The sequence below is a fragment of the Zootermopsis nevadensis genome, unplaced genomic scaffold (genome assembly GCF_977971745.1).
Source record: "Zootermopsis nevadensis isolate Lab colony 2312 unplaced genomic scaffold, Znev_1.0 Znev_ptg000027l, whole genome shotgun sequence".
NCBI lineage: Eukaryota > Metazoa > Arthropoda > Insecta > Blattodea > Termopsidae > Zootermopsis > Zootermopsis nevadensis.
In genome coordinates, this window is record NW_028259159.1 from 6,638,090 (window position 1) to 6,651,509 (window position 13,420).

Sequence of the window (13,420 nt, forward strand, 5' to 3'; positions counted from 1 at the left end):
CTTCAATCCCTCCAGGCTAATTCCAGGAACTAACTAACTAGATGGCTTACGGAACCCAAAGATTCACCACCGAATTAACCAAAGCCCTCCACTGGACCCTATCCTGGGCCAACAAAATCCAGTCTCCTTCAACTCCTATCTTCCATATATCTGACCTGAGATTATCCTCTCATCTATGTCTAAATTACAGGATAGTACCTTAGATCAGGCCACAACCACTTCCATATCCTTTTGTCAATCATCCTTTCATTCAGTGCTACATAGTTGAACCTCCCAATTACTATGAAAGAATGTGAAATACTTAGCTGAAACAATATGGTGAATAATTAGAATTGGCGATCTGATCTGTCTCATGTCAAAGTTCCTTTCTCCTGCCTATTAAAATTACAATTTCAGGACCATACATGAAGAGCTGCTAGTGTTGCTGCCATCGTTTGGATGGCTGCTTTGGTGGTGCTGATGGTAGAGGAGTATTTGAACAATATAATAACTTCTTACAATGTTATGTTCTTACCAAGTTTCATGAAAACTTGTCAGTTGCTCAAGAAATTCTGAGGGAACACACACAAACATGAATATGTGAGCACAGTAACACCACAATCAACAATTTTTTGAAAAGAAAAATAGGTAGCATTCATGTGGATGATGTATTATATGAAATCATGAAGTTTGTTTATTTACAGAAATGGTAGCTAGACCAAGTGAAAGAGTGCATATTATGTTACTGATCATTGGGTTCTAGGTGGTATCATGATTTTACAACAGTTTCATATCTGAGGTAACATGTGAATTTTAAACTTTTGTTTGAAACATTAAGTGAAATAAGAAAAAAATATTTTACGTTGAAGAGTAGGTACCCTTCTTATCAACAAAGCTGGGGAGGGATGTCGAAAATTGACTAGTACTCTTCTTGCGTACACTGCACATCGCTGTTGTGTTTATTCGTAAAGTACGTAGATGGCTGTATAATAGGTTTCGACTGGTCGATAGATTGTAACTATTTAGTGCGGTTGAGGAGTTTAATGGCAAGTGGTTTGTAGTTGGACTATCTTCTTTTGGTAATGTAATACAAGTAAAATTTAAATACTAGAACTGCAATCCTACACATGGGTGGGCCAAAGAAGACCAAAAAAGATGGTAGGTTGGTTTTTTGAGTTTATTAAGGTTTGTTTTGCACCAAGTGGGAATAAGATTTTTGAGGTTAGGTTACTGTTTGGACGTCATTAGTTAGATTAAAATGGTATGAATTATATGGATTTCATATTTTAGGATGAAAGCTGTAGGGTCCGTTATGTCACAGTTCCTAAAATTAAGTAAGAATTATTATAAGAGACATCCTAACCTGGCTTTACTTATCCAAACCATTTTTAGGAACTTGTATCCCTTAAGTTTAGCAGCTTGCTGGCAATGTTAAACTTATCCATTAGCTATTACAGAACTTCACAAAAGTACATTTTCCTTTATGTGACTGCGAAATTCCGAAGGTGTGTACTTCAGTTTTCCATTGATTCGTTATGATGCGTATTGGTCAGAACGAAAAATATTTTAACCAGAAGTTTTGCAGGAAAATTAAACACATTTCATGCCCACTAGAGAAGAATGAAATATATTTTGTGGCCAGTATGGTTCTAGGAAATTGAATAAAGTAAGTATTGATGAGTTGGTAATCTGAGCAGTAATGGTATGGGTTCATTATAGTTATGATATTTACACATTTCCAAATTGTAGTTTTACTGAGTAGCCTTTTAGGTACAAATTTGCCATTGATTGCAGACAATAGCAAGAAATGGAAGAAGCGCAAAAGAGATGATGATGAGTATGTGTATGCAGAAGAAGAACTAGTCGATGTTGGTGATGGAGGTAAGTCATTTTGCAGTTATCAGGGTAATGAGTAAGTTCCAATGATTGAGGCAGTAAGCACATGTGAGATGTCTGTAAATTTTTACCGGACTACAAGGCACAATATTCCAGAAGACATTTTCAAATTATTTAGTGAATTAACCAGTAATGCTTTACCTGATGCATGATTGTATGGTGTCATGGAGATCAAATAATGATTGTTTACAGAATTAGAGAGTGTTTTGGAGGATAAATTTGTGGTCTATTTCAGAGTGCTTTTCAGGTACTTATTTGGTGATTGATGGATACCTCAAGGTCCTAGGATAGATTCAAATTAGGAACTACATAAATACAACGCAGGAGTTCCAGTCACTATGTTGTGATTATCAAGATGGTTATTTTGTGGGTTGAGCACTGTGTTCTACCGGACTGCATGGTGCTACAAACCAGAAAACGGCCATCTTCGTGCTCGCTGCTGTGAAAACCACAAATGCCACTTATGTTTATCAGTCTGTCTCATATTTATTTCAAAAGGAATTCCTAATGCTGCTAAGAAAAACGTTGAATCTGAAGATCAGGGTGCTGCAGAAGATGAGTATGGAGCCAAAGATTATCGGTCGCAAATGATTCTGAAGACTGACCATGAGTCACGGCCCCTATGGGTGGTAAGTCATGCTGGGTCACTCCGCTTTGCAGAATGCTTAGATGAACCGACATGAAACCAGTTCAGTCCACCAGTTTGTCAAGTTCATTATGAAAGAGTTAAATGTCAGCAGTGGTTTTTAACATGTTAAAACAATTTCATAAATTAAAAATTACAGTGAGTTATAAGATATTCTTTCATGTTTGTATGTCTGTATAAAAATTCTTTATAAACACCCATTGTACTGGAAGGTAACAAATTGGCAACTGTGGAATCAGTTTGACTTCACTAATTAAAGTATGTGAACAGAATTCAATTTGTTTTTGTTAAATTAGATTATTTACTAATTATGAACCTTACTTGTGTCCAGATTGAGCTACTTCATTAAGACCCTTGGTTTGATATACATGATCAGGCAAAAAATAAATACTAAAATATAAGAGAAAATTCTTGCCGATTGCATAGTTAAAGGGAGTATTGCATATGTGAGGAGGTGGAAGGACCATGAACTTAGAATGGGTGAAAATAGGTTGCCGAAGTTAAAGTTGTTTTGTACAGGATGAAGTTCAGGAAAAACAAGGGGCTGCTAGAGAGAGGATTTGAGGCCCTTTATAAATATTAAGATTCTTAATCCATTAAGACAAAGTTAAAGTTGTTCTTTTGATTAATTGAGCAACACATGTATGAACATTTCAGTATGTCGTGATTTCTGTTGTGTTTTTAGGCTCCAAATGGCCATATATTCTTGGAGTCATTTTCTCCAGTGTACAAGCATGCCCATGACTTCCTGATAGCAATATCTGAACCTGTTTGTCGCCCAGAGCATATTCATGAGGTGAGAACTGATGTAACATCATTGTCTTAGTTTTCTTTGTGCATCTGAGAATTAGAAATACAAAACGTTCTCTTTCCATCTTTCAGGAGTCCTTCCAGACCATCATCTTCTTCAGGGTTGTTATTTCAAAACTGTTTAGTGGCCCTATAATGTTTGTTTTATACATTCTTTATATGATCTGTGAAAATATGTAATGTAGTATATATATGTAGGTGGGAATATGTGACTTTTTAGATGTTTTCTGTTTGTTTTGTATATTTCAGCAACAAATGGCTCTGAAAGTATGATTTGAAAATGGTTGTATTCAAAAAGCATTGTAGGTGCTTCCATTTTCTGTAGCTGTTCTTTGAAATTATTATACAACTGTTGTCCTTAGAAGGTTAGGTTAATTTTGTCATTCTTTTTTTTTTTTTTTTTCCCCCTTGAGAATTTTATCTCAGGGTGAAGAACTGTGGACACCTTGTCCCTCACTTAATTCTGTGGTAGGTGAGAAGGGGTTTGGCTCAGTCCAAAGAAAGTGCAGTTAGTAACAGGTTTAAACTTCCTCTTACAGTACAAGCTGACGGCTTATTCTTTATATGCTGCTGTCAGTGTGGGCCTCCAGACTCATGACATCATTGAATACCTCAAGAGACTTAGTAAAACAAGTATTCCAGATGGCATCGTAGAGTTCATAAAACTGTGTACCCTGTCGTATGGGAAGGTATGTGCTTCGATTTGTGACTGAAATAATGAAATTTCAGTTTTGGCTCAGGTTAGACTCCTTGAATTGGCACTTTATGAACATTTATATTTTAGAGGTATTGCAACAGCACATTAAGGAAGTGTTTCTGATAGAAACGGTAGATACCAATGACTGATTTTTGTTATTTATTGACACTTTTTCCACTGCACAGTGTAGTGATGAGTGTGAGTAGTGAATTCGAAAGAATGTGGATTGAAGGGGTTGTGGCATGTTTTAAGGCACTTCCCCAACATTTACCTGAAGGGCCTAAGGAGAACTACTCCAAGATTGGAAGAATGTGATCTTTACCAGCCTGAATGCTAATTGACTAAGTAAATTTCTACTAACTTCTCGTATTCTCTCAATTTTATCATTCGTCAATCATTGTGGTATCTGATGCTGTATAGCCTGAGCTACTGACATTGTCATAACATAGATCACAAATAAATAAATAAATCCTAATTTTGAGAAGTTGCCATGGTCTGAGATGTATTTCTCGTAAAATTTCTATGTTCATTTCAAGTTTCCTGTGTTTGAGATCTATGTTCAGCTCATTGAAGCCTTTATGTTAGTGCGTTGCGAATGCTTTTCAGATGGAAATCAGCTTTCATGTCAATCTTACAGGTGAAACTGGTGTTGAAACATAATCAGTACTTTGTAGAGTCACCCCATCCTGAAGTGCTCCAGAAGATGCTGAAGGACCCTGTGATACAGGAGTGTAGATTACGGAGGAACATTGACACTACAGATGGCTCTGCAGGAAACCCAGATGACTTTATTACTCAGGTTCAGGATAAAAAAGGTGTTCTCCAGGTGAGTTTGCAGTGCAGTCTCAGAACTGAGGGTTTAGGAAACGTCAGGCACATGTTTGTATTTTGGTTTGGTACGAATGAAATGATGCCATCTCAAACATCTTAGAGACCTACAGTGTGCATGAAAAAGTTTACATTGTAAATGAGGACTACAGAAGTGCAAATTATGTGATAAGAGAACAGAAAATTCTGTACAGAGTTTGCTTTATGTAAAAGAACGGAATATAATGCTTAGCATTTAATTAAGTGGTTTGAAGAAATGTGTATCCTACTCGATCAGCAGAAAGGTCATAGACACCCACGTGTAAACATGCTTGTTGTAGTGTCCAAGGATTCGTAAGGAGCAGAAATTTGTGTTTCGTACCCCACATACTAGCGAACCCTATAAATGTCATTCATCACTTCAACCTCAAAACTGTCAAAAAGTGTACCAACAAAATTGTAGGTATGGTGGACAGATGAAGCATTTTTACATAGTATCAAGTAAATAATGTAAGTAAGTTATAGCATGCCTTTAAACCCACAAACAAGTAAGGTATAAGAAATGTGCATGTTTTTCAGTTTGGTACCAAACAGGGAATCTCTAGTGGTATTGTACCAAAAGAGCATGGAAATGTTGCACCTGGTGACCAAACTGACAATAAGCCAGCAGAAGCTACCGTACCAGAAGATATCACTAATTTCTATGACAAGATAGACAAAGAGGATGAAGATGACGAAGAGGAAGCAGTCCTCAAGACAGTCTCGTTTGAAGTCAATCAGGTCAGTTTCTTTGCGTAAGCCCAGCTGAGTACTGGGTGTTACCTTGGCCTTTGGCAGAAACAAGACATTTGTAGAAAGTCATGATTGGGAAATACATGAAGAACTCTGTTACTAGGCCGAAGTATGAAAAGATCACATTGTTTTGTATGATGCACTTTTTTTTAAAAGTCTTTCTGTTATGTGGTTCACATTTATGTGATTACTTATTTTTTATTTCAGAGGTCTGCCTTGCAATAACCCCTCTTTTTTTAAGTTTTATGTGACTTGTGACTACTTTTCCTCTTATCTTTTTATTTTTTAGTTGCCGGTTATGTGTCTGTTGTAAAATAGGAATTGGTAGCCTTGCTCAGCAACTCCACCAAGAGAAGGAGATTCATGCATAAGACCACTGAGAACTTGGCTGGCAACTTACTTGAACTGTAGCTGCATCTCTCAGAGAACCAATAAGATTATAAGCTGAATGAAAGCCAAATTGTGTTTTTCATTTTATGTGCGTGCAGGAGAAGATTGAAGTTCTCCAGAAGCGATGCATTGAGTTGGAGCACCCTCTGTTAGCAGAATACGACTTCAGGAATGACACGGTCAACCCTGATATCAAGTGAGTCCAGCTGCGTTTCACTTTAGAATAGCATAGACAGAAGTGTACGAATCTTTGAGATTTTTTAATTCTTAGTCATTATTTATTTATGTTTGTTTTTAGTGATAAACTGAGGAGGATCTTGAGTGGAGACAATTTAACAGTTATGTAATGTGGCCAGGATTGTAGAACAATAAAGGAATGAATACTTTTACACTTTGAAGACTTAAGAAAATCATAAAGAGGATTATAACTGCGAAACTAATCTACATACCTGAATAATTTTGAAATACCGGAGTGCAGAGGAATGTCAATAGAGAATCTGATATTATTTACATCTATACTATTGCCAGTTTACTAAATATAACATAACTTTTCTTCACACAGCATGTAAATTGTGTAAATCTTGCTCAGATTTCTTATGAATCATTCAATTCTAATGATAAGTATCAGTACCGTATATGAATGGTCATAATCGTTATTTTTACTGTCATTGTCACTTTAATGTTGGAATAGTAGCTTTAAATTAGCAGTTGAATTTGTATATTGTTAGGTTGGGAGACTTTTCTTTCACTCAAACATTTCTGTTTGCCCTCAGCATTGATCTGAAACCATCTGCTGTATTGCGACCATACCAAGAAAAGAGTTTACGGAAAATGTTTGGAAATGGCCGAGCAAGATCCGGAGTTATCGTCCTTCCTTGCGGTATGATTAAATGGTGTAGCGTGCTACAGACACAGGATTCTTTAGCTAGACTTCCTGTGAAATTATTGATAATGTTTATTATTAGTATTGAGATTGGTTCTGTGTCGTGTTCTGTTGGAACATTTACTATAAAGTGATATGTTCTGATGTTACATACAGGTGCTGGAAAGAGTTTGGTTGGTGTTACTGCTTGCTGTACGGTGCGCAAACGAGCTTTAGTTCTCTGCAACTCTGGTGTGTCCGTTGAACAGTGGAAACAGCAGTTCAAGATGTGGTCGACAGGTGTTGTCACTTATGTTATAATCTTGAATGAGCAGAACACTTAAGTAACTAAGTGTCTGCGAGTAGAATCCAAAGTTTTGAGACTACCACTGCCAGAACTTGTCATAGGATATGGTCTTGATCCAGTTCCATTAACATGCTATCCTCACATCGTGTTTCTCCATGACCCATAATGACGCCATCTTCCCATTTCCTGCCTGGTACTCCAAGGCCTTTCTCAACCACAATTAAAATGCATTTATGTCTAGCCCATCCTATAGCTTCCTTGATTTCACCACCCTAATAAATGGTTGATGTTATGTATAAGTCACAAAGTTGTTTGCTATGCAGTGTTATAAATTTCTTGGTAACTGTTTATTTTAGGTTTAAATATTTTCCCGCTTATTGTGTAATCGAACGTTTACAATCGATGTTCATCCCTCAGAAGTACTTCTGTGAAAAACACACATATGGGTGCCACACGGAACAAGAGAACATGCCCAGTGGTCATCATTTTAACACTTGCTTTTGAGACCTGATATCATGTGACGGCAGCCACTGTTAACTCTTTTCCTACTATTAAACCAACTGATCCGATGGTCCAAGTTCTGTTAGGTTTCCCTTTGCTCCAAAGTGTCCAATATTTTTAATAAGGCTGGTTTTCTGCTACATATAATTTAGTGAAGACAGTTGTGCTTTTGTGGCTCTTGTGCTGGACAGTGAGAGCGCAGTATATTAATTATTTTGTTGATGGTCGGAAATCTTAGTTTATTTCTTGACAGATGTCAGTTGTTGGCTGCGTAGAAAGCTGGCAAGTTTATTACATAAAAAAGAAAGGAAATCTATAATGTTTTGGTTGCTTATTGATTTAATGTGAAGTAAACATGTTTATTTCCAGCGGATGACAGCATGATCTGTCGATTTACTTCTGAAGCCAAGGACAAACCAATGGGATGTGGAATTCTGGTCACCACATATTCAATGATCACACATACTCAAAAACGATCTTGGGAAGCAGAGCAGACAATGAACTGGTTGAAGGACCAGGAATGGGGAATCATGGTTCTTGATGGTTAGTAATATTCTATATGGTACAAATAACCACATTAATCTATTATCAACATTGTTGCATATGTTCCTTGTTAATCAGTGGTTGACTCTGATGCTTCATGTTTCAGAGTGTGAAGTTTGAATCTTTGCCTAGAATCTGGCAGTTTTTCTTCTCTTTTTTAGGCCTCTATTCCAGGGCTGGAGTAGAGTTTTATTATAAGCTGTGCCTGCTTTTTTACCACATTATTTTCTCAGTTTTGGTCTTATTTGGGATTTTGTGGTAGGATTTATCTCTTAAACCTTTTCATACTTGTATTCTAGTCTCACTTATGGAAATTGCACTGGTTTATCTTGAACAAATCTCTGGTAGCCATCTGTGGTGCAATCATTGCGTCTGTGATGGTGCAAATGCCATTGCCTAATTTAGTACAATTAAGTTATGGTAGAACTTTACATCTTGTCTAGAGGAAATTTCACTTAGTATAAGTTAGTTTGAATTTAGTTCTTAAGCTTATGCTCACAGCTGCAAATAGTTGAATTGACTTTAAACCCATTAATCAACAAACCATCATTCACAGTTAGTATACTTTTCAACACTGCATAACATACTCAGTTGACGCGTGTCATATAATAAAGCAAACATAATCTATTGTGATTCATTCGTTAACAGAGTTATATCATTGATGTTGCAGAGGTGCATACAATTCCAGCCAAAATGTTCCGGCGTGTGTTAACGATAGTACAGTCACACTGTAAGCTAGGTCTTACTGCCACTCTGCTCAGAGAGGATGATAAGATTGCCGACCTCAACTTCCTTATTGGACCAAAATTGTATGAAGCCAATTGGTTGGAGCTTCAGAAGCGTGGGTTTATTGCAAGGGTGCAATGTGCAGAGGTCTGGTGTCCCATGACCCCAGAGTTTTACAGGGAATACCTCATGTGCAGGACAAGCAAGAAACTGGTAAGCATACATAGAAAATTGTCTTACGTAGTTTATGTTCAACTAGGTTGTGTTTTTAATATTCTTGTGGGGGGCAAAAAAACATTTAGGTTGGACGTCCCAATTACCAGAGCCTGTCATTGGACAGGTTATGATGTGCAAAACATTGGAAATTGTCTTCCAGTATTTTGCATTGTGTGGATATGAATTTGTTTTTTTGAATGTCCATGTTGAATTTATATGTTTAAAGAATTATAAATATTTCCTAAAACACTGAGACTTCTTTATGTGGTGAAAATAATATTGTCTGTTGTCATGCATTCTTGCTGCCCAATCTCCTTTGTGTGTCTTATGTTTTGGTGAGCTAAGCATTCACCTGTGTCTTGCAGCTGTTGTATGTGATGAACCCCAGCAAGTTTCGCAGCACGCAGTATTTGATACGCTATCATGAGAGACGTGGTGACAAAACCATTGTTTTCTCTGACAATGTGTTTGCCCTGAAACACTATGCCATTAAGATGAACAAGCCTTACATCTATGGTCCAACTTCTCAGGTACCTTTCGATATAAAAATGTTTAAGTCTGTAGTTTGATGTGCAGTTTTGTTGTAAGACATACAAATTTGACGGTGAAGCAGAAGGTGTAACCAGTGAACAGGTCTGTAAGATTTCTAAGTCGTGGGTGGTGCAAATTATCTGGATGTGTATGGTCAGTGGTTAAATATTTTCAGCTTACTTAACTGTCGGTAAACAAATTGAAGTTTAACGGAAGTTTTACTTCGTCTTCTGTGGTCTGATTTTTGATTAATGCTTAGAAGCTGATATTTCTTTTAATGTAATTCATTAATTAGTTAAGGGTGCACAACCATGTTATGTATTTTATTTTCAATTCTTCGTGCTTTGCTATATGGGCACAAACGTTTTCCTCGTGTTATATCATTTTTGAAAAACAGCCTAGCAGTTCTCGTATAGTCGTGATACTAACAGGGTTGCGTGTTCAGAAGGTTGGTAAATTCAGTACTATGCTGTTTGCTATATATTTGTCATAATTTCAGAATGAGAGGATTCAGATTCTGCAGAACTTCAAGTTCAATCCAAAAGTAAACACTATCTTTGTCAGCAAAGTTGCTGACACATCATTTGACTTGCCAGAAGCCAATGTTCTGATCCAGATATCTTCCCATGGTGGCTCACGAAGGCAGGAAGCTCAGAGATTGGGTAGAATTCTTCGAGCAAAGAAAGGTATTACTGTATTTATGTTTTGAAATTTTTTTTATTTGAATACGTCTGGGGGAGATAGATTTAGATGGAAGGATATAATGTTAAAATGGATCTTCTGACACAAAGGTTGTGAATGTTTGAACCCGGTTGAACTACCTGTCAGTTGGGTCCAGTGGTGACCTTCATGATGATTCTGAATAGTATGTTAGGTAACCAGTGAGTTTTCAAGAACAAATCTATGCTCTGGTAAGTTAGATAGTTACTTAGCATTGACGTTGAGCATTGCTTTTTACTAGCTGTTCTATTTCTTTCCATGTATATTAATTTCTAAAACTATATTATCAATCCTAAGTTTATGTTATATGTCAATATATCATTTTTCTAAAAAAATTTATCCAGCTGAAGGTGTTATTTGAGTCAAAGTATTGCAGGACACTTACTTTGGAACACTGAGTGTATTATTATATTATTACTCTATCATTTTTAAGTTTATTATTTGCAACTGATATCATCTTCATCAATGATATTGTGACGTGTCGCCGTGAGTGCCGCAGACTCGCGCTGGAGGGGGGGGGGGGGGGGCAGTCTGACTTCCAGGCTGCCTTGTCTGGATCTTTCAACATCTTGGGAGGGGGATTATAAACAAAGTCGCATTCCTGGGCGTGAACGAGTGCGAGCAGAGAGTAAGCTGGAGGGCACCGCGGCAGCTAGACCGAGTGAAGTGTTGAGCGTGTGAAAAGTGTGTCGGGTCGTATTCAAGGCAGCGGACTCCAAAAAGCAAGGGTTGACAATAAAGGCCGTAATTACCAGCCTACATCACAATATTGTATATGTGCTGCTGTAGTGAAATATTTCTCTTTCTTAATGTGTAGGGGCTATTGCTGAGGAATATAATGCATTCTTCTACACTTTGGTGTCTCAGGACACAATGGAAATGAGTTACTCGCGGAAGAGACAGAGGTTCCTTGTCAATCAGGGCTACAGCTACAAAGTGATCACCAAACTGGCAGGCATGGATGAGGTACACTGTGCATATCTGAGACTATGTTATCAAATAAGAATTATAATAATGATAAGCAGCCTTGTAGAAAACTTCAGGGTATCCGATTCTGCTGTTCATACTTGAAGCAGGTACAACCCAGATTCAAGTTAGAGTTCGAACCTTCCCTTGTGTCAAGTTTAATAATGTAAAAGGCAGTTTGTTTGGTTCTGAGGTTATTAGGAATGAACTTGCAGTGTGTATTACTATTGCAGATAATGATTATTTCTTCTAAAAGTGGCATTTGAATTAACTCTTTCTTATTTCATGATTCATTTGAGTTGTTATGTAGTTTCTGTCGATACAGCCATAATCTTGTTGGATGATACATTGAGGTTGGTTTCTGTATGTCACTACCATGCACAGTATTTGGTTTTTGGCACTTCCTAACTTGTATCTGTAATAAACGGATCTCTCTTGTTCATGTTTTATAAAACAGCTTTTCTGTTGTGTAACCTGTAATATTAGACTTTGTACTATGAGTAATAACATTTGTCTGAATATATTGTTAATGTAAGGGCTGAAGTAATGGATGTTAGTTATGTTCTCGCTGCTTCAGGAACCTGATTTGTTTTACAAAACGAGGGAGGAACAGAGTCAGTTGCTGCAGCAGGTACTTGCAGCTAGTGATGTGGATGCAGATGAGGAAAGAATTCCAGGCGAAGGACCTCGTACAGGACCTGCAGTACGTGTATTTGGAAGTGATTACTACTTGAAGGGTCTTTGCACAGTGCTTGTGCACTTCTGTTTTAATAAAAATTATTCATTAAATTAAATAGTACATTAGGACATGCTGTTTATATTATCACTGCTGTATTCTTAAATTGACTTGACTTCTCTTATGGCATTTCTTTTAGATCTTGTCTAGTACTGGGATAATTTGTAAATATTAGAGAAGACCTTTTATCTTCCATAGATTTGATTTAGTTCCTTCTTTATTTATCAATATAATGAATTATTCTCCATTCAGCCACCTACACGGCTGGTAGCCTGAGAAGAATTCATTACACTTAGTCACCATGATAGCTTCAGATCATTTATTGATTGAGTTAGTGTTGTGATGGATGCTGGTCAGTTCTTCACATAAAATTTATTAATAATTTCTCGGTGTTACTAGGTTCATCGCCGAGTTGGCAACATGAGTTCTATGTCTGGGGCTGATGACGCTGTTTATTTGGAGTACAAGAAGACAGCATTTTCCAATATCAAGCACCCACTGTTCAAGAAGTTCAGAACATGATAGGAAGATATAGTTTAAGGTGTTGCTGAAATTATGTGTTATAGCTATTTAGATGATAGAAACAAATCAAAGGCATCTATGAATCATATTAAACATGTAAATGCACTCTGTGGGAAACAGAATTACTGGATGATAGAACATTGGTACATATGGATGCCATTGAGTTTCAAAGGGTTGGTGAAGAAGAGCATTAGTAGTTAGTAAACAAGTTAAAAATGCGTTGTTCTGATCTGTGAGAGACTTAAATAAAATGTTTCGTTAGTCCTTCCTCTTTTATGTAATGATGTAGAGCTCTCCACTTTTTGCTTACATTTTGGATTGTTCCAGTGAGACACCCTTTGCTTCAAACGTTTCTGGTGGTCATGTTAAGAATGCTTGCTTTCCTATTCTATATTTTGAATTGTACATATTTGAGTAAAAGAGTAAAAATGTACATGTTGTTACACAAAACATGTCCTAAACTGTAAGTGAAAGATTTGCCTTGGATTTGTGTCGTACTGTATTTATAGTATGATGTATTGTAAATAGTATGTATACAGTTTGAGAATGAAATGAAATAAACTGTTGAAAACGTATGCTATATCCTCTGTAAATATAAGTCCTTGATACATGCAGCCATTGCCATTTCTGCTCATTTTGAATTTCATGGTTCTTACTCCAGGTCAGAGTTCTTTATGTGTTTGTCTTTTGGTATTATTACCATTGTTTTAGCCCATATGATACACACTTATGCAATCTGCAGGTGACATGTTTTATTAGTAATACGTTTTAAC

At 36.9% G+C, this 13,420-nt stretch overlaps 1 protein-coding gene across 1 annotated transcript; it reads left to right on the forward strand.

The window, feature by feature from the left end:
• Nucleotides 1-946: 946 nt before the first annotated feature.
• On the forward strand, nucleotides 947-13,222 carry hay (ATP-dependent DNA helicase hay). Its single transcript, XM_022080754.2, has 17 exons — nucleotides 947-1,137; nucleotides 1,774-1,860; nucleotides 2,374-2,504; nucleotides 3,207-3,317; nucleotides 3,871-4,020; nucleotides 4,666-4,854; nucleotides 5,415-5,615; nucleotides 6,116-6,213; nucleotides 6,791-6,897; nucleotides 7,057-7,179; nucleotides 8,057-8,230; nucleotides 8,901-9,169; nucleotides 9,538-9,702; nucleotides 10,203-10,389; nucleotides 11,241-11,389; nucleotides 11,967-12,092; nucleotides 12,525-13,222. The coding sequence occupies exons 1-17, from the start codon at nucleotides 1,107-1,109 to the stop codon at nucleotides 12,645-12,647; spliced, it is 2,421 nt and encodes an 806-aa protein (XP_021936446.2). The 5' UTR covers nucleotides 947-1,106; the 3' UTR covers nucleotides 12,648-13,222.
• Nucleotides 13,223-13,420: the final 198 nt, after the last annotated feature.